The sequence below is a fragment of the Pseudopodoces humilis genome, chromosome 4 (assembly GCF_049639895.1).
Source record: "Pseudopodoces humilis isolate 2021_Gansu_Grassland_sample_001 chromosome 4, ASM4963989v1, whole genome shotgun sequence".
NCBI lineage: Eukaryota > Metazoa > Chordata > Aves > Passeriformes > Paridae > Pseudopodoces > Pseudopodoces humilis.
In genome coordinates, this window is record NC_142203.1 from 30,898,905 (window position 1) to 30,922,192 (window position 23,288).

General features: G+C 40.0%; 1 protein-coding gene across 4 annotated transcripts in view; it reads left to right on the forward strand.

Annotated features, from left to right (window-relative positions):
- Nucleotides 1-23,288, forward strand: part of RNF38 (ring finger protein 38) — a 107,685-nt gene that overhangs the window by 58,281 nt on the left and 26,116 nt on the right. The window contains exons 1-2 of one of the 4 annotated variants that reach the window (XM_088054427.1): nt 2,599-2,659; nt 21,764-21,957. In XM_088054427.1, coding sequence (XP_087910553.1) covers nt 21,851-21,957 — 107 coding nt within the window. In that variant the 5' untranslated portion in view covers nt 2,599-2,659; nt 21,764-21,850. Of the gene's footprint in view, nt 1-2,598; nt 2,660-2,680; nt 2,787-19,615; nt 20,118-21,763; nt 21,958-23,288 lie in introns of those variants that run through there. The other 3 variants (XM_014260980.2, XM_005532421.3, XM_014260979.2) reach the window with 3 other exon arrangements.

A 23,288-nucleotide genomic window follows, 5' to 3' on the forward strand; every position in this document is an offset into this window, starting at 1 on the left:
CTTCTCTACAAGCTCAGCTGTCATTTTCTGGACAACAGCATGAGGAAAGTTCCATGCCACACCACACATGCTAAAGGAATGTTGCAATCTTAATGAAAACAATTCCCAGGCTTCCACCCCAGTTACTGGATTTTGTTGACTTGGCACATGAGAATCTTAGATTCATGTTCAGTGACATCAGCAGGAAACCAAGGTCTAAGATTTTTCATGTGTGGACTCATTGCATTAAGAGGGAAGTGTCATTGTTGAGAGTGTTACTAATACTGCTAAGAGCTTGTCTAACACCAAAAACAGTACTTCTTGTCTTACAGAGAAATCTAATACAGCATAGGTATAAAATACATTTCTTATTTTACTTGGGGTAGAAAAGTGATTAGAATTGAAATTTATTTTAAAATAAATTTAATTAAATTAATTAAAATAATAATTTGTTTATTTCATGGTGGGAGCTTTTAAACTTCAGTGCATGAGTCAGGGCACAATTCATGTTTGTAATTTCTTTGATTTTTGCATTAAAGTATAAATATTAAATAAAAGAACTGGATACATTTCTTTGTTGAGCACAGCATTTAGGGAAAGGTATGTGTAAGAAGGAGCTGGTGTTTCTTGGTATGTTGCTTTAATGCTTAAGCAGTGGATTCCTACTAGTGTTACAGAAAAATGCAGATGTATCATCCTGCAGAGCCTTTAAATCATACCAAGTTTATTTAGCTTTAAAAATATTTTTGTATTCCTTTGGTGGCTGTTTTACTAGTGGTGTGCTTCCATTAGAGAATGCTAACTCATCTTGAACAGGAAGTCCAAAGATACAACACCTAACTACTCTTGCGATATCCCTTTTCACAGATATTACCAAGTTATCTATTCCATGCAATTAAAAACCAAATTGATGACCCAGTAGTAATGGGGAAAAAGAACCAAAAACAAAACCAAATCACTGTGGGGCAATCCAGAGGAATTTTTTTCACTACTGCTAAGGGGTTGGTAATTATACTTTGTTTTTCTCCTTTTTTAGCTTAATTTATTTTACTTTCACAGTATGTAAAGAATTTTTGCTTTTTGGTTCTTATTATTAAAATACATAGCTACATAATTTATTTTACTATTTCTAACCTTCAAATTTCCCAGCTAGTTTGTACATATTCCACACACATTTTTGTGTCACTGGCTTGAGGTGATGCTGCCTTGACAGTGGAATTGAATGGGATGATCTCCAGAGGTCCCTTTCATCCCTAACAATTCTGTGCTTTTATGAACTTACTCTCATTTGCCTGTCTTAATGACATCATCGTGGACATCAGGTACTCAGTCTGTAACACAGAGCCCTGTCAACTCATTAAAAAGATGTTTTCACAAGAAGGGAAGTATTTTAGAATTCCAGTCTTGAAGTAAAAACTACCAGTTTTGTGTTCTACTTTGTATAGTGTAGTGTCTGGTAGCATAAGCCAACGAAATTCACACAGAGCTGAACAAAAAATGATTCACAAATTCAGGTATTTGAAGGACCCATCACATTTATTAATATATGATGTATTATATAGGGCTGCATGCACCTCTTGTGGGGAATGTGTGAGGGGCAGTACATAGAAAAATGGGAATATTAGGAGGAATTTATTTTGCCCCCTCCAGTTTGAAAAATGGAAAATTTTCTTGTGCAGTTAGGACAGGTGAGATTCATTCCTCATGGTGTGTATTGTTGTCACACCCACACACTCTTAGTCCCACTTCATTCTGTCGGTGTTTACTGAGCATTTACTTTTTCATTTCACCTCTGGCAGCTGCAAGGATGGCATTTACCAGTTTTCCAGCAGTTTCATGCTTAGTGAGTCATCTCCTTTAGAACGTTAATTCTTTACACCTACAGCAGATGATTTGTTTTCTTGAATCAGAGTTGGGGAAAACTTTAATTAGGCTGAGGTAGAGAGTGCAGGTAGGTTTGAAAGGTGAAAAATAAGGCGATAATATCTTATTTCAGGGGGAGCAGCTCGAGTATATCAGTTCTGTGAGGCTGTCTGCTCCCTTTGCTGCTCCGGGCTCCATCCTGAGCCCATGCCCGCGCTGGCACCTTCAGCAGAAGGCTGATGCTGTTTCTCCACTGACTCTCGAAAGAAGGTTAGCGCAAGGTGGAGGTCGGTCTCCTCTATCAACAGAACCAGAGGACGTGGCCGCAAGCCGCGCCAGGGGAGGTTTGGGTTGGACATGAAGAAGGATTTCTTCAGCGGCTCGTCAGACAACTGGGACGGGCTGCGCAGGCAGGCGATGGAGCCGCCGTCGCGGAAGGTGTTTAAGGAACGATTGGACGTGACACACAGTGCACGGTGGCGTTGAGAAAATGGAGATCGGCCCCAGATCGGCCCCCATAATCTCGGAGGTGCCTCCCGACGCAATCGGCCTTGCGCTCCTATGAAACCGAAACTAAAAGGGGGCCGAGGGGGCAGGGGCGGGGGGGGAGCCGTCACCACAGCGCGCAGGCGCATTGGGCGCGCGGCGGGCGCAGACAAAGGACGCCCCGCGCCGGCCACTGTGTGACGTCACCGACCAGCGGGGAGTGACGTCACCGGCCCGGGGGGCGGGGTCCGCGCTCCCGGAAGCGCTCGCCGAAGGGTCGGGCCCGGCCCGAGGTGGCCGCGGCGGCCCCGGGGGTGAGGCGGGGCCGCAGGTACCGGCGCGGGGAGCGGCGGCTCGCGCGGGCCGGGATCTCGCCGGCGCCGCCTGGAGCCCGCGGCCCGTCAGCCGGGGAGGGGAAGGGGCGATCTCCCGGCGGCGCCGGGCCGCACTCCGTACAGGTAGACCGTGAAGGAGGCCCTGTGGCCTTGGGCCGACGGGGAGCCCGAGCTTCTTTCACGTGGGCGGCCCGCGAGGCGGACGAGAGCTGGGGAAGGGTTGTAATTGTATGATCTTGTTGAAGTTGCTTTACTGGAACCTAAAAATTGACAGAGTTCTCAGGACTGAGTTGCTGTGTGCTGTCCTCGAGACGGCAGGTTAATGCGCAAGGCCGTAGCAAGTGTTTCTGAAGCACTGAACTTCCTCCCATCTGTATAGTAAAGTGACATCTCTAGGTATCTGTAATCCCCCCGAATTAGTCAAAAGAACAACTGTTTAAGGAAACACTCATTTAGCAAACCTACCTGTTAGGACATTCGGTATTTTTCAGTAGACGTGACTTAATTCCTATTCCTGAAAAACACAAAGGGGATTTTTATCTCATGCTTGAACGTTAAAGTTGCATCTTGTTTCCTTAAGAATTGAGTTTTTAAACTGACTGTGCATTGAGATGTTAATTGAGGACATCTATTTTAAATTTTAACTGTCTAGAGCAAGTAGCTTAGTTATTACTTACATAGAAGTTCATTGAACTGGAAGTTGTGACAATGTTTGTGAATGTATAGCATTTGCATTTTGAAAGAGAGTTTTGAAGGTACTGTTTGAAGCAGACGTGCATTTTCTGATAAGTTTTTCGCATGTTGAGTGGGGCAACTGGAATGTTAAGATGAGTAGGATTACCAGAAGTCTGCCGTATTCAAGTATTGAATACAGTTACAGTTTGATCTGCTGTTGCTGGTGATGTGCTTGTTCTTAAATATCATTCACTGAAGCAACTGCTTTGGTTTCATTTGCCAAATTTATGGCATTTCTTTGCATCCAGAGGATCTTGCTATATGCTGACCCAACAGACTACTTAGCTGCTTCACAGCATTATATTACATTACCTTTTTACCTTCAAGGGGGTACTGCAGTGTGGTATCACTGTTGTGAGAGAAGAAAAAATTCCATTTGGATACTAGTGTGTGCTGTAAGACAAAGGAGGGTGCAGTCATTAGATTAAGTACAGGGTGGAAGAGCAAATAGGTTCTATGGCAGGTTTCATGGCTAGTGATAGTTCATAATGTTTTTGATCTTCCTTAATCACTAAATCTCTGCCAAAAAATGAAATGCATGCATACATAGAATAATGTGAAGGAAGTTTTCAGGTAATTGTTACTAGGAGTTATATGGCTTGTGAGAAGTTTTAATTATGAGAAGTTGTATGTAAATAAAAGGGTTTTATAAAGTAAAGATTTCATTATCTCTTTTGTGAATCTTACTTTGTTATCTCATGGACTTACAGCGTAGGTTAAACATTTGATTCTCATCTGGTTCACTTTGTGAGGTTTTTTAATTAATAAAAGTATAAGAAATACTGAATTGAAGTTGGATATTGATCAGTCCTTGCTTTGTACCTGCAGTGGTGTGGAAGTCACAGTATATAGTTGTCTTTTCTTTTCCTGAAATATGAGAATTTGGCTCAGAAGTTGGTATTAGTTGAATGAGTTACTCCTGTGATTTGTCAAGTTTACGTGTCAGCTTATCTAAATGTTTTTTTAATACGGATTATTGACATTATCATAAGAGATAACTTCTGTGATTTAAAGTAGATTGTTGATGAAGTCAAGTTACTTTTTCAGCTCTCTGCTAAGATGGTCTTAAAGAGTTTTGATGGTTTTTATGCAAGGTCTTGCTGAAGTATAAAAATTGTGTGGTTAGGGAGGGAATTTACTTCTTCAGACCTACCTAATACTGAATTGTTGTCTTGTACTATGAAACAGTACTCTTGTCGTAAATCGAAGCTGTCGTACATGTCTGTTTGTAGAGACTACATGAGCTGAATTGCTGGGGATCTAATGAGAATTTGTACAGAGCAGATTTTCGAGTTACAAATTTCTCGCGTAGTCTTTGTGTGTAGCTCTGCTACCTCCACCTTCCCTTGCCTCAGAAGGATTTGAAAGGTGGAAATAAGGATAGAGGAAAGATAACAGAACTTTTTTTCTATTTTCAGTCATAAAGTTGTCTTGACTGTGGAGGAGTGATTCTTAAAACTTGTGGAAGATACAGGCTTGACTTAATAGTTCATATGGAAATAGAAGCTGTGATTTTCTTCTCTGTATAAGAATTCATATTAAGTTAAATAATCTAATACGAAATATTTCTGATATGAAATATTCTTCTGTGGGCAGAACTTGATGAGGTCTATGATTTAACAGGACGGTTTTCATTTTTTTTACTCTTCAACTTCTCATGGGAGCAGGTAGGTCCCTCTTTTACTAAGCTCTTTTAAGATACCAAAACTTGTTTTGCTTTTTGGTGCCCTCTACTGATGCCTGTTTTTCAGAACATCAAAAACTGGTGTAGGTTTTGGCCTTTAACAGCAGCTTATATTTATATATAATAGCTGTTGAATGCTAACAACAGCAGCTTTTTAAGAGCAGCAGAAAGGGAAAAAAGAGAAAGGAAGCCCTTTTACACCTTGAATATTTTGCTCTTTGCTTTACAACCAGTTTGTCTGTATTGCATGGGTACTATACCTCACCTGGTAGAAAAGTAGGTAAACAGCATGTATCTGACTTGGATAGTGTCTTCTGTTTGCATTGTAGTAGTAGAAAGACTGATTCCTTTGCCTTTCCCCTCTCAGGAAGATAGGCACATTCTTTCTTTAATGTCTCAGTTCCTGGTTCTCAGTAAATATATTCCAGGTTTGCTGATCTTATTGTTTATTTTCAATAACTTCGCTTTTTTTGTATTTCCCAGTACTGCCTCAGATACTACAGAAATGCCCAGTTCTTCTACATAGGCTGTGCTTTGCTTACTTTCTGTTCAAGTAGCTCTTTCATCTTACCAGTCTTGCAGTTTGTCCCTGTTGCAAAATCTGTGAACTCCTCTGTCCTAGAAAAACCCAGAAATTGCCCTAAAATTGCCCTAAGTCAGCTACATTCTATCTACAGAACCTCTTACCTTTGCCTTGTGGTCTGTCTTTGCCAGCTTTGTTAATTTTGACAGAAGTGGCCAAGATTTTTTTCTTTGTGGGTTTTTTGTTGTGAGATTTTTGTTTGTTTGTTTGTTTAGTTTTTGGTGTTTGTTTTGTTTTGGTTTGCTTTTCAAGTTTTGTTTCTTTGTTTTGTTGTTTTTTTCTGGTCACTCTGCAGTAACAGTAAATTGTGTGAGAAGGGATGAGAACATTCATGGCACAATTTATGGTGTTGCTGAGCAGATGCTCTGTCTGGCAGTCTTAAGAAAACTTAAGTAGATGCTTTTCTGGATAAAAATTTAGGACTTTTCTTCCTTATTCAGGTTCTTTAGATGACCTGTGTTGGACTGTTCTTTTAAAAGATTGTGATGTATATTTTTCATGAGCTGCATTTTCAAAATCTGATTCTAGGAAATTAATCTCTTGCAAAGAGATTTAAGACTATTTTGTTGGCAGGTACTGAGGGAGGGCATTTTTGATCTGTCTTCTGTGTTTGTGTCTTGGGAAAACATCAGAACTGAATATAAAGCAAGATGGGAAGAGATGAAAGACATAAAAGACTAGAAAATTCATTTAACATAGTGTTCTGGAGGGAACTTGAGAAGACGAGTCAAGTTCCAAGTGGATGAGTATGGCTTTAGGATAAACATTCAGATGTGGACACAAAGGATCTGGTAAGACCAGTAGACAGTTAGTCATTTTGTATGTGGAGCTCTACTGAGCATGGGTTAGAGATCATATGTGAAGCTTTCTTCCTCTATATTTAATTTCCTTACTGTATGAGAGAACAGCCAGAGCAATTTTTCTCAAATTCAAATACAGAGACATAGTATAGTGTTTGTATTCTCTGGCTTTAGTTTCCATAAGTGAATGTTACGTGTACCTGTTGTGTTGTTCAACACTGTGCAGGGCTTGAGAATGTTTAAAAAAAAGGACACATCTCACCAAATTTCTCACATAGTTTAAGTTCTTAATGCCTTTTTTTTTTCTCCTTATAAAAGGTCTGAGATAATGTTTAAGAAGTGAGTCAGCAAACCATGCTTGAGTGTGTTTGGGGGAGCGAGGCTCGTGTTCCTTTGCATATCATCTAATGTGTGTCATGTGGTTTGCTTTTTACTGACTCTCCTTTGACTTCATTTGTTACTTTCTAAAGTAAATTAGAAGATCTACACAGGTAGAAGCTGTTTTTTGAAGATGAGAACCTGCATTGTTTTCTCATATATTCCTTATTTTGGTTAATTTAGCAGAAAATGCCAGTTCTTTCTTGGTTTTGTCATCTCAAATAATTTGTCACTTACATTGAGGAGTGAGTTCTTTATCCATTACATGACCCGTTTGATGACAGCCTTCCAGCATGTGTATTTCGTAGTGGTACAGGAACCAGCTTCTGCTGCAATAGTTAATATATTTACAGTGCCTGTACTGAGTCTAACACATGTGAAAAAGGAAGTTCTGCCAGGTACTGTGGGTAAAAGGTGTGTTCAAATCCCAGCTCTGTAGAAGAACATTTTTTTCCTTAGGCTTTTTCAAGCAACTCTTACCAATTTATCCAAGCTGTTAATAAAAACTAAATTACATGTGTATATTTAAATCAAGTAGTGTCTAATATGTAGCGCTGTCCTAGTTTAGGGCAAATTAGGGAGGAAAACTCCAAATGGGATTTCCCCAGGGAAATGCCCCCTCCCCACCAACTGGTCCGGGAAAGGAAAAAAATATTCCTTGGAGAGAAGTGGAAAAAGCTGTTTATTTAACAGAAATTGAATAATATTAAATAATAAAACCTCTCGCTCTTCGATGGGATGGCAAGTCTAGGAAGAAAAGTCCTTTTCATGTGGTGTAGCTCGGCTCGCTCAGGTTCTTATCAGTCCCTCCGGCGCTGGAAAGTGCCGAGGCCCAGGCCCCGGTGGGCCAAAGGCGTGAGCTCCCGGGATCTGGCTGGGTGTTCAGTCCAGAGCAGGCTTGCACAGATCCAAGAAAAGGAAAACAAACAAAGGTCCAGGGAACTCCTCTGCCTCAGCTAGCTAGAACTAACTAAAAGCCAGAGAGAAGCTCTGTCCCGCTGTCTGTCCGTGCTGCAGACACCACAGTCCAGAAGCGAGATGTGTGGGAGTGATGTTTTTCTTTAACACAAACTGCGCGCTTCTTCTTCCCCTTCTCTTGCTCTCAAAGCCAGTCTTAAAGGTGCAGAACTTAATATATAACATAAACCAGACGATTGGGGATACCAGTATCATAAAGTCACCCCAGGACAAGTGCATAGTCTAAGTAGGATGAGCTTTGAGAAGAATAATAGAATCATTTAGGTTGAAAAAGACCCATAAGATCGTCAAGTCCAGCCACTGACCTCATTCTGTCAAGTCTGGCACTCAATTATGTCCTTTTGGCTATATATCTTATTACCTCCAGAGATGGTGATTCAACTGCCTCCCTTGGAAGCCTCTTCAAATGCTTGATTTAAATTTATTTAATTAAATTTAAATTTATGAAATTATATTTAAATTTTGATGAATTGATTTTTGGTGAAGAAAATTTTCCTAATACCTGATTTAAACCATCTCTGGTGCAAACTGAGGTAATTTCTTCTTGTCCTATGACTTGGAAAGCAGATGAACTCCCACCTTGCTGCAGCCTTTTTTTCAGGTACTGTAGAGACAAGGTTTCCCTTGGGTCTCCTTTCTTCCAGGTTAAACAACTCCAGCTCCTTCAGCTGCTCCTCATAAGACTCATGCTCCAGACCCACCATGCTCCAGCACCTCAGTGTCCTTATTGTTAGGAGCCCAGAACCACTCAAGGTGTGGCTTCCTCGGTGCCAAGTACAGGAGGATGATCCCTGCCCTGGTCCTGCTGGCCACACTATTGCTGTCACAGGCCAGGTTCCACTGGCCTTCTTGGCCACCTGGGCACACTCCTGGCTCATGTTCAGTGGCTGTCAGCCAGCAGCCCCAGGTCCATTTCGCTGGTCCTTTCCAGACACTGCCCCAGCCAGTAGCACTGCGTGGGGTTGTTTTGACCCAGTGGCAGGACCTGCCATTTGGCCTTGTGAACTTGGACCTCAGCACATTGTACATCCTATCCAGATACATCTTCAGAGCCATCTTACCCTCCAGCAGGTCAGTTCTGCCCAGCTTGGTGTCATCTGCAAACTTACTGATGAGTCACTTGATAACCTTTTCCAGTTTGTTGATAGAGATGTTATGCAGGGCTGGCCCCAGTACTGAGTCCTGTGGAGCACCACTTGTCACTGGACACCAGCTGGATATAACTCCATTCACCAGAATTCTCTAGGCTGGACCATTCAGCCAGTTCTTTACCAAGGAAAGAAGGCATCTCTAAATCGTGAGCAGCCATAACCCAGAGTCCTAGATTGTGTTATTGTTAAGGATAGTTTGACTCAATCTTCTCAAGTGTGGCCCGGCTAGCTCAGTAATTCTCCCAAAAGGGTTTTCAACAATCTTTTCCAAGCCCCTTCCCAGAGCAAATATTCTCCTGGGGATAGAAGGCAGGAAAACAAATCCTTCAAATCATGGGGGACCAATTGGTTGGAGGAGAGGGTTGCCTTTAAAAGACTTTTAAAAAATTGGCTTTCCTTTCCAAACTCTTTTGCTGCTTTGCATAATTCCATTTTCAATCGAAATGACATTGCATTCCATTCTGGTAATGTTCCTCCCCTCCCATAAGTTACAGGTGCTGCAAAGAAGGCAGGCCTCTGTTCCTGGATTGTCCCTTCACCCCCTCCCTTCTCCACACTGTGTGAGCTGGAGGGAGTGACCTGGGAGCCAGCAGCAGAGAGAGGGCAGGCGGGGTTGCAGGGGGGGTAGGAGGGGTCAGAGGCGGGATGCCTTGGGAGGGAGACACCCCTGAGGGGTGGGGCGGAGGCAGAGGAGGGAGGGTCTGGAGGACCAGGAGGGGGGAGGTCTTGGGGGAGGAAAGGGTTGAGGGGGGGAGGGGCAACAAAGGGAAGAAGAAGCAACCTGGGGGTTGACCATGTGCTCGCCACCATTTTGAAGTTCCTGGGCCCTTTGTGTAACACTTGGGAGGAGGCTCACCATGTGGTCTCCTCCATTTTGTGTACCCAAAAGACCACCAGGAACAAGAGGAGAGGGATATTGAGGGTAAAGAGGGGTAGGAGAGGGAGCTGGGATGGGTTTTAGGGAAAGGTTTCCAACAGCTTGGCCAGAGCTCCTGGAACAGGGGTGCTGAGAGGACTCTCCCAGCTTAGGGTAACAGGGTTGAGGTAAAGAAACAGTGTTATCAGGGTTAGGATTGGATAACCTTTTTTCTTCTTTTTCAATAAGGGTTAGTCTAATCAAAATAAACAAATGGATTACTTTCTCTGTTGAACTATCTCCAGCATTCACAGATTCAGTCAATTTTGTCCCCACTCTGTTCCAAAAGGAAACAGAAGTTACATCTGCAGGAGACACTTGAGGAAAATTTAAAAAAACCCAATTCACTAATTTTTTCACTTTTTTCTTAGAAAACGGTTTCTGTCCAATTTGCAAAATGCCAATCACTTGATTAAAAATCCCCCTTTGTGCTACAGACAGTCTTGCACCCATCTCTGTGATCTCACCTGTCCGTCGCAGCTATTTCACCAACGGCTCCAAACTGCTCTGCATCCAGAAGTTTCACCTGGGATGGGACTCTTCTCTCACCCACTCCCTCTTCACCACTTCCCCCCTTTGGGGAATTCAGTCTTCTGAATGCTCGTGCCGTTGTCTCGCTCTCAAAAGCAGCCCCTTGGTGCACAGGGGTTCTTGCTTTTCTCCCCAACACGTCTTCCACTTAGAACAGCGAAGAGACGCTTCTGGGGTAGATGTCGTCCCAGCGGTGGTCTGAATCTCACCTTCCGTGGTTCTTCTGTCCCCTTTGTTGAGGGACAGGCCAGCCCCACGTTCTGGGCGTCATCTGACTCGATCTTCTCGAGTGTGGCCCGGCTAGCTCAGTGATGAGGTTTCTCTTCACTCGAGTTTCGAGCCAGCATATGTTTGTGGGGTTCACTGATTTTCTTCAAGAATCCAAGTCTATAGAGCGAGTAAAGAAATCAGGGGGGGACTCTCTCTCTGGTTTGCATTCCACAGTTTATTTCTGTGAAGGGGAATCTAAAGGACGAGAGACAAAGGATTTGGGGTCTGGGGGGGTCTCTTTTAACAGGGTTTCTCGGAGGGAGGGAACATCAGAGAAAGAACCAATTATTTTTCTCAGTTAGTACATCTTACAAACTTTCTACAAATCAAGGTTACACACACCAAGATAAGAAATAACAGACACCAACTTCTTCAAATGCCCACAAAGATGTAGGAGTATTCTGTACAGAGGGGCAGCGGGGGAGAGAGGGGGGGCCTGGTTTCCTGGCAACACAGGGGGGAAAGAAAGGGAAGGCAAGGTAAGCATGCCCTCTCAGCTTCCATAGTTTAGAGGCATTCTGGGACAGGAAAAAGTTACAAACTTCGGTGTTGGAAAGAAGGGTTCTCTTCTCTCAACCCCATGCTTTCCTGGGCTAAAGAAACTTCAAGCAACTGGAAATGCCAGCGGGGGTCCTCTCTTTACTCTATCCGGCCTCTCGCTGTGGTGCTGAGGAGAGAAACTTCAGTAACCATGGTAACTTGACACCAGGTAAACAGGAGAAAGAGAAGCTGGGGGTGGGGGGAGAATCCCAACTAAAAGATGGGAAAAGATACATTTCAGGCTATCAACTACAACAATAGTTTTGCAGTGTACAAACATGTAGTACTATGTTGTGTAAATAAATTAATTTAAAGAAAAATAGTTAAATTGCCAATTATAACATCGTGCTTGGTGACCCACTGTGTCCAGGTGATGAAGAGTTTACTTGTCCTAAACTGTGTGAAGGGCAGTGTAAAGCCTTGGTATTTATTTCGCCTGTGAAAATCTGCTTTTTGTGTGGAAGACTCTGTAGAATAAAGAAAAAATAAATTAAACATCATAAATAGGACAGAGCTGATGGTGAGAGGATGTTGCAGCAGGGTGTTTGGTGTTGGAGGCTGCTGTGACAGTTAAGGACAGGGGTTGCAAAGCTGTATCCTTTAAGACTTCTGTTGTTTTTTGTTTGTTTTTTTTTTCACTGATACCAGTGTGAGTATACTGAAGAGAGTTGTGTTGTTAATATGTCAGTTTGGTTGTACTGATTAGATAAGTAGGTAGGTAGGTTTTTATGGATTCATTGTGTATCTTCTAAAGTAGATGTAGAGTATTTGCTGGGGCTTCAAATTTCTAGCAGTACAGAGAGACTGAAGCAACATAGAGAGAAAATTGTGGTATGAACTGAGAACATGTAAAACTACATCACACAGAGAAATTTTTAACTGTGGTGTGCTGACCAGATACTTCCATCTTTTGGTAACGCAGTTCAGTATTGTCAGTTTCACCTGCCTAAATGGCAAAATCATTAGTGAATACACACTGAATATCAAACTATGTAGAATAGACTTTGCTGTGAAGCAGTTTTGAGCCAGATTCTCTTCAGATCTCTTGTCCCATCAAAGCACAAGGAGCAGAATTACTTTTGAAATTGAAAATGTGATCTTTTTCAGAAGTGCCTATACCTGAACACCTTGCCTTGATTTCACTCTTAACTCTTGCCTTGGCATCATTTTTAAGTACGTCAATTTCAGCACATTTTATGACATTTAAAGAAATGTATTTACAGTAATGAGTACATTTTTCTGGTACATGTGCAAAGTTCAATGTGTTTCAGTTTTGTATGTAGGAAAATGATTTCTCTTTCTATAATTCTGTGATTTTAATTAAAAATTTATCTTCTGCTTGCATATGAAAGAGGGGATCAGGACTCTGTGGAGGCCCAGAGATAGCTTTTAACACCGTCACCTGAGATCACACTTTCTGTGTTGTGTAAGGTGGTGTGGATGTCAAAACATGGACACTACCTCAGATTTTGGTAGTCATTTTGGAGATTGACTGATAAAAAATTATCAATGGAAAATACTTTTTTCAAGTCTTTCTGGATGCTGGTACTGTTTGTTGCAGAACTCTTTCAATTTTCAGTTTTAAGAAAGCTTGGAATGTTTGCTATCATAGTACATACTAATTGCAGGGAACATCTGCAGAAATAATACAATTTTTTTTCCATTTTCTATCACACATACCACTGACAAAGTTGAGTTCAAAACTAAGACCGTAAGTTGAGATTTTAAGGTGAAATCAGTATTTTTCCAAAAATTTGATTTTTTTTAATAGAGAGGGAGGTATAGCTGAGGTTTCTTCCCATGTTGATGTTTGGTTGGTGATTTTGGATTGAGAATTAAAGATTCTCATTCAGAAAAAGTACGATGACATCATACAAAAAGAAATACTTGCTGACATCTTTGTGAGTCTGGAGCATTTAAAGTGCTTTGATTCATTTCTGAAAAAAATTATTGCAAAACCTTTTCATATTTCAAAGGACTGTTTGCTCACAGCAAGTACTGCAAACAGTAGTAAATACTAATAAAATTCAAATTGAAGAACTTTGAAATGGCTGTGCACTGTCTTGGTTCTTAAACCTGCTTCACTATTAGAAGAGGAGGTGCTACAGTTCTGATATATGGATTTTACTATCCATTTCATATGAACAGTAGAGCTTGAAAATAACACGTAGTCTTAAAACAATTTCCTTCTTTTTATAATGCTATAAATATGATGCTGGTATTTGTATGTTTTTCTAATATTTTTGTGCATTTTAAATTCATGTGCAGCTAAGTAATATTCCAGTGTTTGGAATGAGAAATTGATATCTAGTAATCAAATTCTTAGGACTGTTTCAATACTTACTGTGTGAAACTTCAGCAGTTCAGATGTATCTGTCTCTTAATGTTTTTTGTATGTACTAAACATCCAGTTAAGTGAGAAATTCATTTCAGAGAACAAACTGAGAAAACACTGGAAAAACACAAAAAAGGTCTCTCTGATGTAGAATAAGCAAAAAAATAAATATTCAGCTTGTTAATGGTGTTTTGACCATAAATAAAGCAAGTCTTTATTGGACTGTCCAGTATGTCAATGTTTCTTTTGTGGTAGGAGCCCAGAACTGCACACCAGATTCTATCTCCTAGATCTTTTGCAAAAAATTCTCTCATTTTGCCTTTCTTTCAGTCACCTGCTTTTTTTTTTTGAAACAGTTCTGTACTACTGCTATGTGATTTGCTATTGCATGCCTCAGGTCTTTACAGATAAACTTTGCATGGAGGATTCTTTGTCAGTTCTGATTCCTGAAGAACACATTGGCTTTTGTGCCCACTGTCACTAAATAATGAATTAATCCTCTTAGCCAGGAGTGAATTATGGATGGCCAGGAAGATTACTGAGGCATGTTCTTGGTACAGTTGTTAGCTATTGTTACAGCTATAATTGATACGTACCATGTAATTGATACATACCGTCATAGCATTGAGAAAAAAGATGAACTTGCATCTTCTTTTTACCATATCTGGTAATGTTGCTCTTGTTTTAAAAATTGTGTTCCTTTTACTAAATGTTGTGGAAAGTTTTGTTGTTCCACTGTCAGAAGGCCTCTTTAATTCACGTAAATTACTAATTACTGAATTACTAAGAAACCTGATATAGAAAGCTGCTACAGAAAATTTTATACCAGCAACCTGACATGGCTATTGAACATGGGTTTCCATTTTAAAATGTAGTGGCTAGTTTTCTTTTTACCCCATGATCAAAAACAAGTAAAAGAAAATATTGTAGGCCTCTTTTCAGAATGATATGCCTTGCTAAGCACTGTTCTGTTATTCTGAATTGAAATACTTTTCATAAATTAACAGAGATGTCACCAGGAGGGTGGGTTTTCTAACTGCTTTTTTTTTTTTAGATTTTGCTGTGGCTATAGGGAAACTGTTAGTATCATGCTTAATGGTTTTTGTTCTCTGTGGAATTTTCATCCCAAGAACTAGTTACAGATTCATTTTCTTAATTCTTGACAGTGTGAGAATTAAGAGAAAAAAAACTAAGAAAAAAAGTTCTGAATTGCAGAAAGAAATGATCTTCGTTTTTGAATACTCAGATGTATCTGGTGTTCAGTGGGGAACTGTAGGTACTCACAGGGATACATTGTGTTTCAAGGGTACATCTTCAAGTACCCAGAAGTCCTATTTGAGTTGTACTTTGCTTCTTTTGCAAGGAAAGGGCTTCAAAAGTAGTGTAATATGCTGTAGTTGGACTGGCGCACAGTTGGCAGGATGAAAAATACCGCTGTGCTGGCCAATGCAGCTAAGCCAGCAAAATTCTTTGGGCAAATCCAATTATACTAGCAAAAGATCCTTATTTCTGGTGTTTATTTTGTCAGGTGAAGTTCCTCTAAAGAGCTTTTGCCAGTGAAAGATGTGTGTCATTACAGTATGATTCTGCTGACAAATCTTTATACATGGACAGATCCTTTGTCATGCAGCTTGGAGTCCAGCTGGATAATCCTTGTTTATTTTGTCTTGAAAAAAGCACACCAATTTGGCTTGAAAGTAACCCACTTGTTCATAAAATCTGGTACTTTTTACCACTTGTGACACAGGGCTTTTAATTTACTGCTCCATAGATGCTTCTTATAGTAGCTTCTTTCTGGTTTTATTTAAAGCTAGAATTTTAAGAATATATTTAAAGGAAATGTCAAACTGTTGGTTCCCCAACAGCTTTTCATCTGTCAGCTTACAAGTTAATATGAAGCCACTTTCATTGTCCTGTTTTTTATTTTTTTTCCTCCATATTACACAAAATATAGATATGGATCCCTCAGCAATAAGGCAGGACAGTGAGAAAGCTTTGGCTTTCATGAATGCAGAGAGTTAATACTGTGGGAGCCTTGGGACACCAGTGCTGATCAAATGGGGACCTGATTGGGAGTGAAGCTCAAAGGAAAGCACAACAGGGAAGGATGATACAACCTGTGCTTATTAACATACGATGTATATGTAGTGTCCTGTTTTGCTCATTAGGGAACTGTCTGATTAGTGCAGGTGCTGCTTTCTTGATTCCAAGATCTGCAGCTGGCCTTTCATGTTACTGGTGCTAAAGTACTTACAGGTGGGTGTATGACAAAAAGATAGAATGTCCTTTGGACTTTACATACCTGGATGGTGTCGAGATGGAGAATGAGGGATGGGACCACCTTTCTTTGACATGATTTATTGCTCAAGTAGCCAGATGTCAAGATGTGAGATTTAGAGGAGCAACAAGTCAGCAATAGCTCAAGGAAGACAAGAGTTTCTTCTTTGCACAGTAATATATAACATTTTAGCCCAATAGGCAGTTGACATGTTTTCATTTATTAACCTATCACCTTTGCTTAATGCTGCACTGCATCTGTCTCTTAGCCAGTAAGCTGACAGGTCATGTACTCATACACACCTCTGTTGCAGTTTCTAGATCTCTAACCTATTCTATAAGTCACACTATTACAGCTCAAACCTCACACTGTTTTACCTAATATAATTTCTTACTTACTCAAGACATTCTTACTTATAACTATAGAAACATAAGTTAATAATTTCTCTACCCAATGTCTGCGTACCTTCATCACTGCATTAACCTAAGCTCTTTCCAAGGCTGCAGATTGAACCCTTCAGCATCTGTGGAATTTTCCATTTTTCCATTTCCAACAGGATGGGAGAGACAAACTTACCATAACAAATTCTTCTCATCCGCTACACCAAACCTTTGCATTTTCATTAAATATTCTTGTTTAGGACAAGGGTAAAGGGCTGTTGTTTATTCCCATATTCTTCTTAGCTTTTACTGTTTTAATAATCAGTCTTCATTTCACTCTTCCTGAGTTGACAGAGTGGTTACAATTGTACTCCATGTTGTTTGTGAAAGGATTTTGTGATCTGTAAAGAAATGTGGAAGGAGAGACCATCAGCTTATGTAAGTTGTGTCTGATCAAGGAATAAAAAGCTGTAGTAGATAGGAACATTTTGAGGTACAAATCTGTTTAACCAAAAAATGAGGGAGGCAGAAAACCCTGATCCGTCACTGATTGAAGAGGGTGTTTGGAATTTAAGAATGTTTATTTCAGGGAGATTATTTGATTGTAGACCTCACCAAATGGCATTATAAGGGAAAGGAGGAAACCATAAACAAGATATGGCGAGAGACACAAACCTGCCAAGCAAACTTCATGGAAACAGGGACAAGAAACAAAACCTTGTCTCTCACACTAACTGATGAGCTGTCAGAAAAATGCACGTGAACAAGAATTCTGTTACTGATAAGGATGCAAACCTGAGGGTCCAGGATGTTGGGGCAGGTCAGTGAGACTATGCCATCTGAGAAGGTGATTTGCAAGGGAGGAGAGTTGGGAAAGGGACAAAACAGGGCCAGACAGAAAAAGGGCTGATACAGGTAAACTGTAGTATGCTTTTCTGGCCGAGCTCTGTGCCTGATCCCTGCAGTCTCTCCTGTTTTATTAGATCTTTTCTTAACTGTCTCTCCATGTAATGTCACTTTCTGTACCATGTGTGTGAGTGCTGCAGGGGCTAGCTGAGACCAGCTTGAGTAGAAACTAGGCCAGCAACTGTATTCTCACTGGCTGGAGATGTTTGCATCAACAGGTTGGCAGTGCCTGTGGTGGAAGTGGGTGAGTCTCTTGGTGGCTGGAGCTGGAGGGGCTGTAGCTATCTGAATTACTTTGTTGGCTTCCTGCAGATTTTGTATCTATAGTGCCAGCTACAGGGGACTACCTTGTAATGCCGCACCTAAGTTAAACTGCTGCTGCTGCTTTCTGTGGAAGAGATGGAAGAAGGCAGTAATGTTTACAAAGCCATCTGGCCTGCAATGGCTCCATCCCATTGCATGAGTGATTTCCCTTGTCTTGGTTTTAGGGCTGTGGGGTACAGTTCTTCCAGAGCTTACTCAGCTGAGGCCAAAAAATGTACTTACAGTTCATTTGGATGTAACTGTTCAGCCCAAGAACATACTGTTACTGTAGGTACAAGCAGACCTTAACAGAAATGTTGAAATGTAATTCAAATTACAGTTGTTAGAATTGTTGGAGCAGATGGGATATGCAGAGTACTGAGTGCACTAGCCCATTAGATGCCTATAGTTAAATTTGAAAATGCTTAGAAATGTTGATGTTTACCAACTTGTATCGTGGGGAAAAATAATTTCCTTTTCAGTATGTATTTGTGAAGAGGAAACATGCAGCTCATTTATTTCTTCTCAGCCTGGTAGGGTTTTCTGGGATATACCCATCAGATTGTCCTTGTGTAAAGCCTTCTGTGGGCTATGCATGAGAATAATTTTGAAGTACTAGTTTACTTTTAAAATATAGGTATTTTGTGGGCTGCAGGATAGATGTAGTTTATTCTCTGAATTTGAGATGGAGGGTATGGAGAAGTTTTTTGTGTTTCGTAGGATCATTAAGTGGAAATATATAGGGATTTGGAGAGGAAACTGATTTTCAGATATTTGCAGGAATTGCTTTGATAATAATTCCCTTCTGTGATGATTAATAATCAGAGTGTAGATGCAGTATTTATAATTTTACTGGAAAGGACAGTGAAAAAGACACACCTCAAAGGGTGTTGTCCTGGTGAAAATACCTACTTTTTCCCAAAAAATTGAAAAAGCCTTCAAATAAAACATTACCACAAGAAACATATATGGAAATAGAACAAACACTTCTAAAGGGTGTTTTACAAATAGGCATACTTCTTATTCACCTTGATTACCCTTACACTTAGGAGAGTTGATGGGGTATACAGATAAGAATTAGACAAAATGGTACTATGTATGTCAGTGAAATGATAACTTTTAGGAGTGTCAGTGAAATGCTGACTTTCAGGGGTGAAATTGCAGGTTTTAGTAGCCTGACATACACTGCTTCTTTTACTAGTAACAATCTGATGACTTTGTCCTGATACTACTTCCTTTAAATACGAAGTAATCTGTTCATCGTGCTCTTTTGGTTCAGTGTTTTTTAAAGACAGGCAGCGAGTTTATCTTGTTTAAAAGCTAGGTAGAGTGTTCCTGATAACTGCCATCCAGTCTGTTCTTGTTGCCTGTTGGACATGAGAAAAACACATGGTGTATGGCTGAGAAAAGTGGCAATAGTCCCAGAAAATATTTTGAATACTAACAAGAAACAGTAAGAGTGATTTGGGATTTTGAGAGCTCCTGTCATTGTGTAAAGTATCATATTCCATAAATAAACTACTGAACTTACTGACCAGTAATAATGTAGACTGCAAAAACATACTGTCAAGATATAGTTATTCTACATGCTGATTGAAAATAACATTAAAACAAAATTATATGGGATATGTGTCTCTTACTAGCTCCTTGTACTTTCCTGCATGCTAGTATTCTCTTGATACAATTACCACACAATAATTGGTTTCGTAATAAAAACTAAGATAACACCACATCTCCAATTAATTAGGTTTGCATTTGGGTTTTTTATAACATCTGTTTGCAAATAAGTTGAACTTAGCTTTAGGTTACTTCTTTTTCAGTTCAGAAGAAGACACAATTGCATTTAAAATCTCTGTACATGTAGTTCCAAAAAAAAATTTACCTTTATTTTCTTTCTAATGGGAAACAACTTTGAGTAAAATTACTGCTGCTAACTGCAGAGGGCAGTTAGCACTTAAGGAGTTTGAAATAGCTGTGACAGTAATCTGGAGTAATGATGAAGGCAAACTACTTAGCAGTTTGCATCTTCACAGTCTTTGAAGTGATGCACTCCTGATGCAAAAGGAAAAGAATAATAATATTAATAATACTCATAATAATAATAACAACAATAGAAGAACTCCTTTTTTCCAAAGTGAAAAGAAAAAAAAAAGAAAAAAGACTGCTTTCGATGGGGCAGGGTATATTAGTGTTAATGCTTGGGAAGGGTGTCACATTTAAATTAGGGCAGTAGCAGCGGGAGATCCCCAGCCAAAGGCATGTGTAGATTGTATTAGGACAGGAGTGGTTATTGTATTCTTTCAAGGTTTTGTCCTCTGCCTTTAGCTTCACTAAATCCAGTCTTTTCTTCCTCCTTTTGACCTTTTCTTTCGCACTCACAAAATCCTAGCACACCTAATTTACCAGCATTTTTCTAGTCTTTCTCTTTGAATGGGCTTAGTCATCATGGTGTAAAAAGCTGGGCCACAAATCATCCTTCTCTGACTCTTGTAGTATAGTTCCTTTAAGATTTGTCCTTTGGCAGTGTTCTCTGAAATCTAATAAAATACATGTTTTCACAGAAGCTGTGCTCTCAAGGCACTTACTGGCTATCTCTTCCAGTTTTTTTGGCGTTGAGCTTCTCAGGGCAAGCAGCCTTCTGGAACAGTCACCCTTTACCTGGACATCTACTGTCATGAACCATCAGGTGCATACTTGCCTTTTGATCTGTTTTTCTCTAAAAAGTTAAAGTGCAGTTGGTTGAGGAGTTCAAAAGAGATGGAGCAACAAACAGATGCATTCATTATTAGGCTGGTTCCCTAAGGAAGCTGACTGTTTTAGAGAAGATACAGTAGGGAAAAAGTACAATCTATGTTAAAATATTTGAAAACAAGAGACTGAAAAGCTCCAAAATTTTGTAAAAAATGGCCACAAGTCAAAGAGATGGAAAATACCTTTTTTCTCTTGAATACGTGGACAAAACTACTACTTCCTAAAAGGAGTGTCCTTGTACTGGAGAGAAGGCTGGAGTACAAACTATATGTCGGGAACCTACCAAGGAGCAACTTTATTAAGTTCAGAAAATAAAATTTTAGCCCCTGTAAAGATAAGAGCCAGGAGAGGTCCACAGTCCAGTCTACAATTAAGTCTGAAGTGAGACCTCTAGCAATTGAGGGGGAGTGGGCAGTTCTGGAACACGGAGCCATTGCAGACAGGTTGTTTTCTGTGCTTCAGCTATCTGCAATTACATGCAAATGTAATTGAAATAGTGCTGTGGTGGACTGAAAGAGAAATGGAGTGACTGGACAAGGTGGAGAGCAACTAAATACTACAAGTTTGTTTGCACTAGGAATTCTGTCATAGAAGTTCACGTGGTGTTTGGACTCAAGGATGGTTCTAGTGGTAGTTCATCTGCTTACAGTTTTTGTTCAGTTGGTGATCTCTGAAGTATGATGTGTATTTTTCTCTATTTTCGGTTGTCATGACTTTTATCAACATGTCGTGTTTTAATTTTGACAGAATAGTGGGGTGGAGGGATGTTTATTGCATTTGCTGCTGGCTTCATAGGCATTGGTGTGAACTTCTGAGAAGAACGGCAGCTGTATTAAATTGTTTGATAGCACTGGACACACAGTGAAAAGTAGTTGTACTCATAGCCAACTGGGAAAACATTGCTTGGACATGAATAGCCTTCACATCACTGGCACTGGAAACTTCAGGCTCTTTGTTGGCCTTGTGGAATTTTAATGAAGTAGACAAACTTAACCAGAGATTGATGATTTTTTTTTTCAGGTTATGTGTATGAATGGTTACAATTACCTGAATAATTAGAAGGATAAAGCATCTCTGTGTCTGATTAGCCAAGTACAAACCTGATAGGAAGGGGGTGCAATGCAGAGAGCAAGCTCTTTGTGGCAGCTGCCTCCTGACTAGTACAGGTTCCACTGCTGTGAAGACTGTGTTTATACATCTTCCCATGCTTCAGTAGCCTGTAAGTGCTAAGGCAGGAGTAATGTAAAATAGATGATGCCTTATTTTCTTCATGTTACTCTTTTTGGATAGAGTTTTAATTTTGCATGGATGTTGGAGTTTTTGTATTTTAGTGCTGCTAAAGTATAATTTAAATAATAATGCTTCCAGGGGTTAGGGAACCATTAAAAATCTGTGTTTATAACCACAATATAAAGGTGAATACTTGCAGGTGCTAAATTTCATGTTGTTTAAGTTTTCAGTCTTTAATGAGTCACTCCTAAACGCTAGGTGCAAAGCAGTGCTGAAGTATGGATTTTAATTCACTCATTTGGAGGTGGGTTTTGTTTCTGTTTTGTTTTGGTTTTCTTTGCACTGGTGTAGAGCGAAGACAGTCCTAGTCCCAAGCGACAACGCCTTTCCCATTCAGTCTTTGACTACACAGCAGCATCACCAGCCCCGTCACCACCAATGCGACCATGGGAGATGACATCAAATAGGCAGCCTCCTTTGACCCGACCCAGCCAACACCACTTCTCAGGGGAACGATGCAACACACCTGCACGAAACAGGAGGAGGTAAGCAAGCCCCAAGTGTAGCTTGGGAAACAAGTTTTTATTCTTTCTGATTTTAGATCAAGGAAGGTATGTTTTGGGCAGCACTGACTAGATTGCACATGGTAAACATGTTAACATTTCCTTTGAGCAGTAAGATAATGTAGTTGTGACTAAAAAGTTACTGGAAGTAATTCAGGCTTGTGCATCATCTTGTAATTTGTGTGAAAAGTCAGCTTGAGGAAAAGAGTGCTCCATGTTTTATTCTGAACCTAATTCTTTATTACTCTGCACTGAGGCAAAAAGCATGTAAAAAAGCTCAAGGAAAAATCTCTTATCAGGGTACTTTAAAAAGTGTTAAGTGTTGCTCATGTAATACCATGATTTTCATTACAGTCACAATTATTTTTATACTTAAAACCAATCAAAATAAAGATGAGTGATACCAGCTAGGGAGATGAGGAGGTTAGCATAGTGTCAAACATTTGCTGAGGTGGGTGATTCACCTGTAAACAGTAATTAGATTTTCATGTTGGTTTTACCTTGTGGTTCATTAACTTCTCTCAAAGCAGAGATTTTGGAGTAAGTTCCAGTGGTCATGGAAGAGAGATGTTGGAACTGGGGCCTGGATGGATGATACTCTAGCAAAACATAAACCAACAGATTTTTTGCTGTTCTAGTTATACTAATTACCCAGAACAGAAGCTTTCGTTGCCTCACATTCTGCCTCAAATATACTGAGTCATCATATGCAAGTTAAAACACACTGTCTCTGTTTGATTCTATGAAATGTTTTAGCTTGGTTTGTACTAAAAATAAAAGAAAGTGTCTGTCCTTTTTCATTAATAAGAATTTTAGGCTTAAGGTATATGTTTTCTTCAGATCCCACAAATCAAATTTGTCAACAGTGATCAGCCAGTAGTTTTGAAGCAAGAGAGTTTAGAGCATGCTAATTTTATATCTTTGCTTCAGCTTAATGAATTTGAAAGCTTTCAGTCAGTAAATACGCAGCTCTCGGTGCAGATTGTCAGATTTAGGAAAAAGGTTAAATTATGAATTTAAAAGGGTTGTTGTGAAGACAAAAGATCATACCTTTCATGTAGTTTGGTACAAGGATGCTCTGTTAGGGGTATTTGTCCCACAAAATGATCTTGACCTCAAATGGTTTGAACTGAGATGCCTGGAGTATGTGCATTCAGTCTTTTTTGTTTGTTGTCCAGTCAATTTACACAAATTTCTTTGCAATGTGCATTAACGTCTGCAAAGTTAAACAGCATGCTTAACAAGCTAAATGCTAGATAGCAGAATCTAGACAGTTTGGGTATACTTTGGGATGGAGGATAAAAATGGAAATG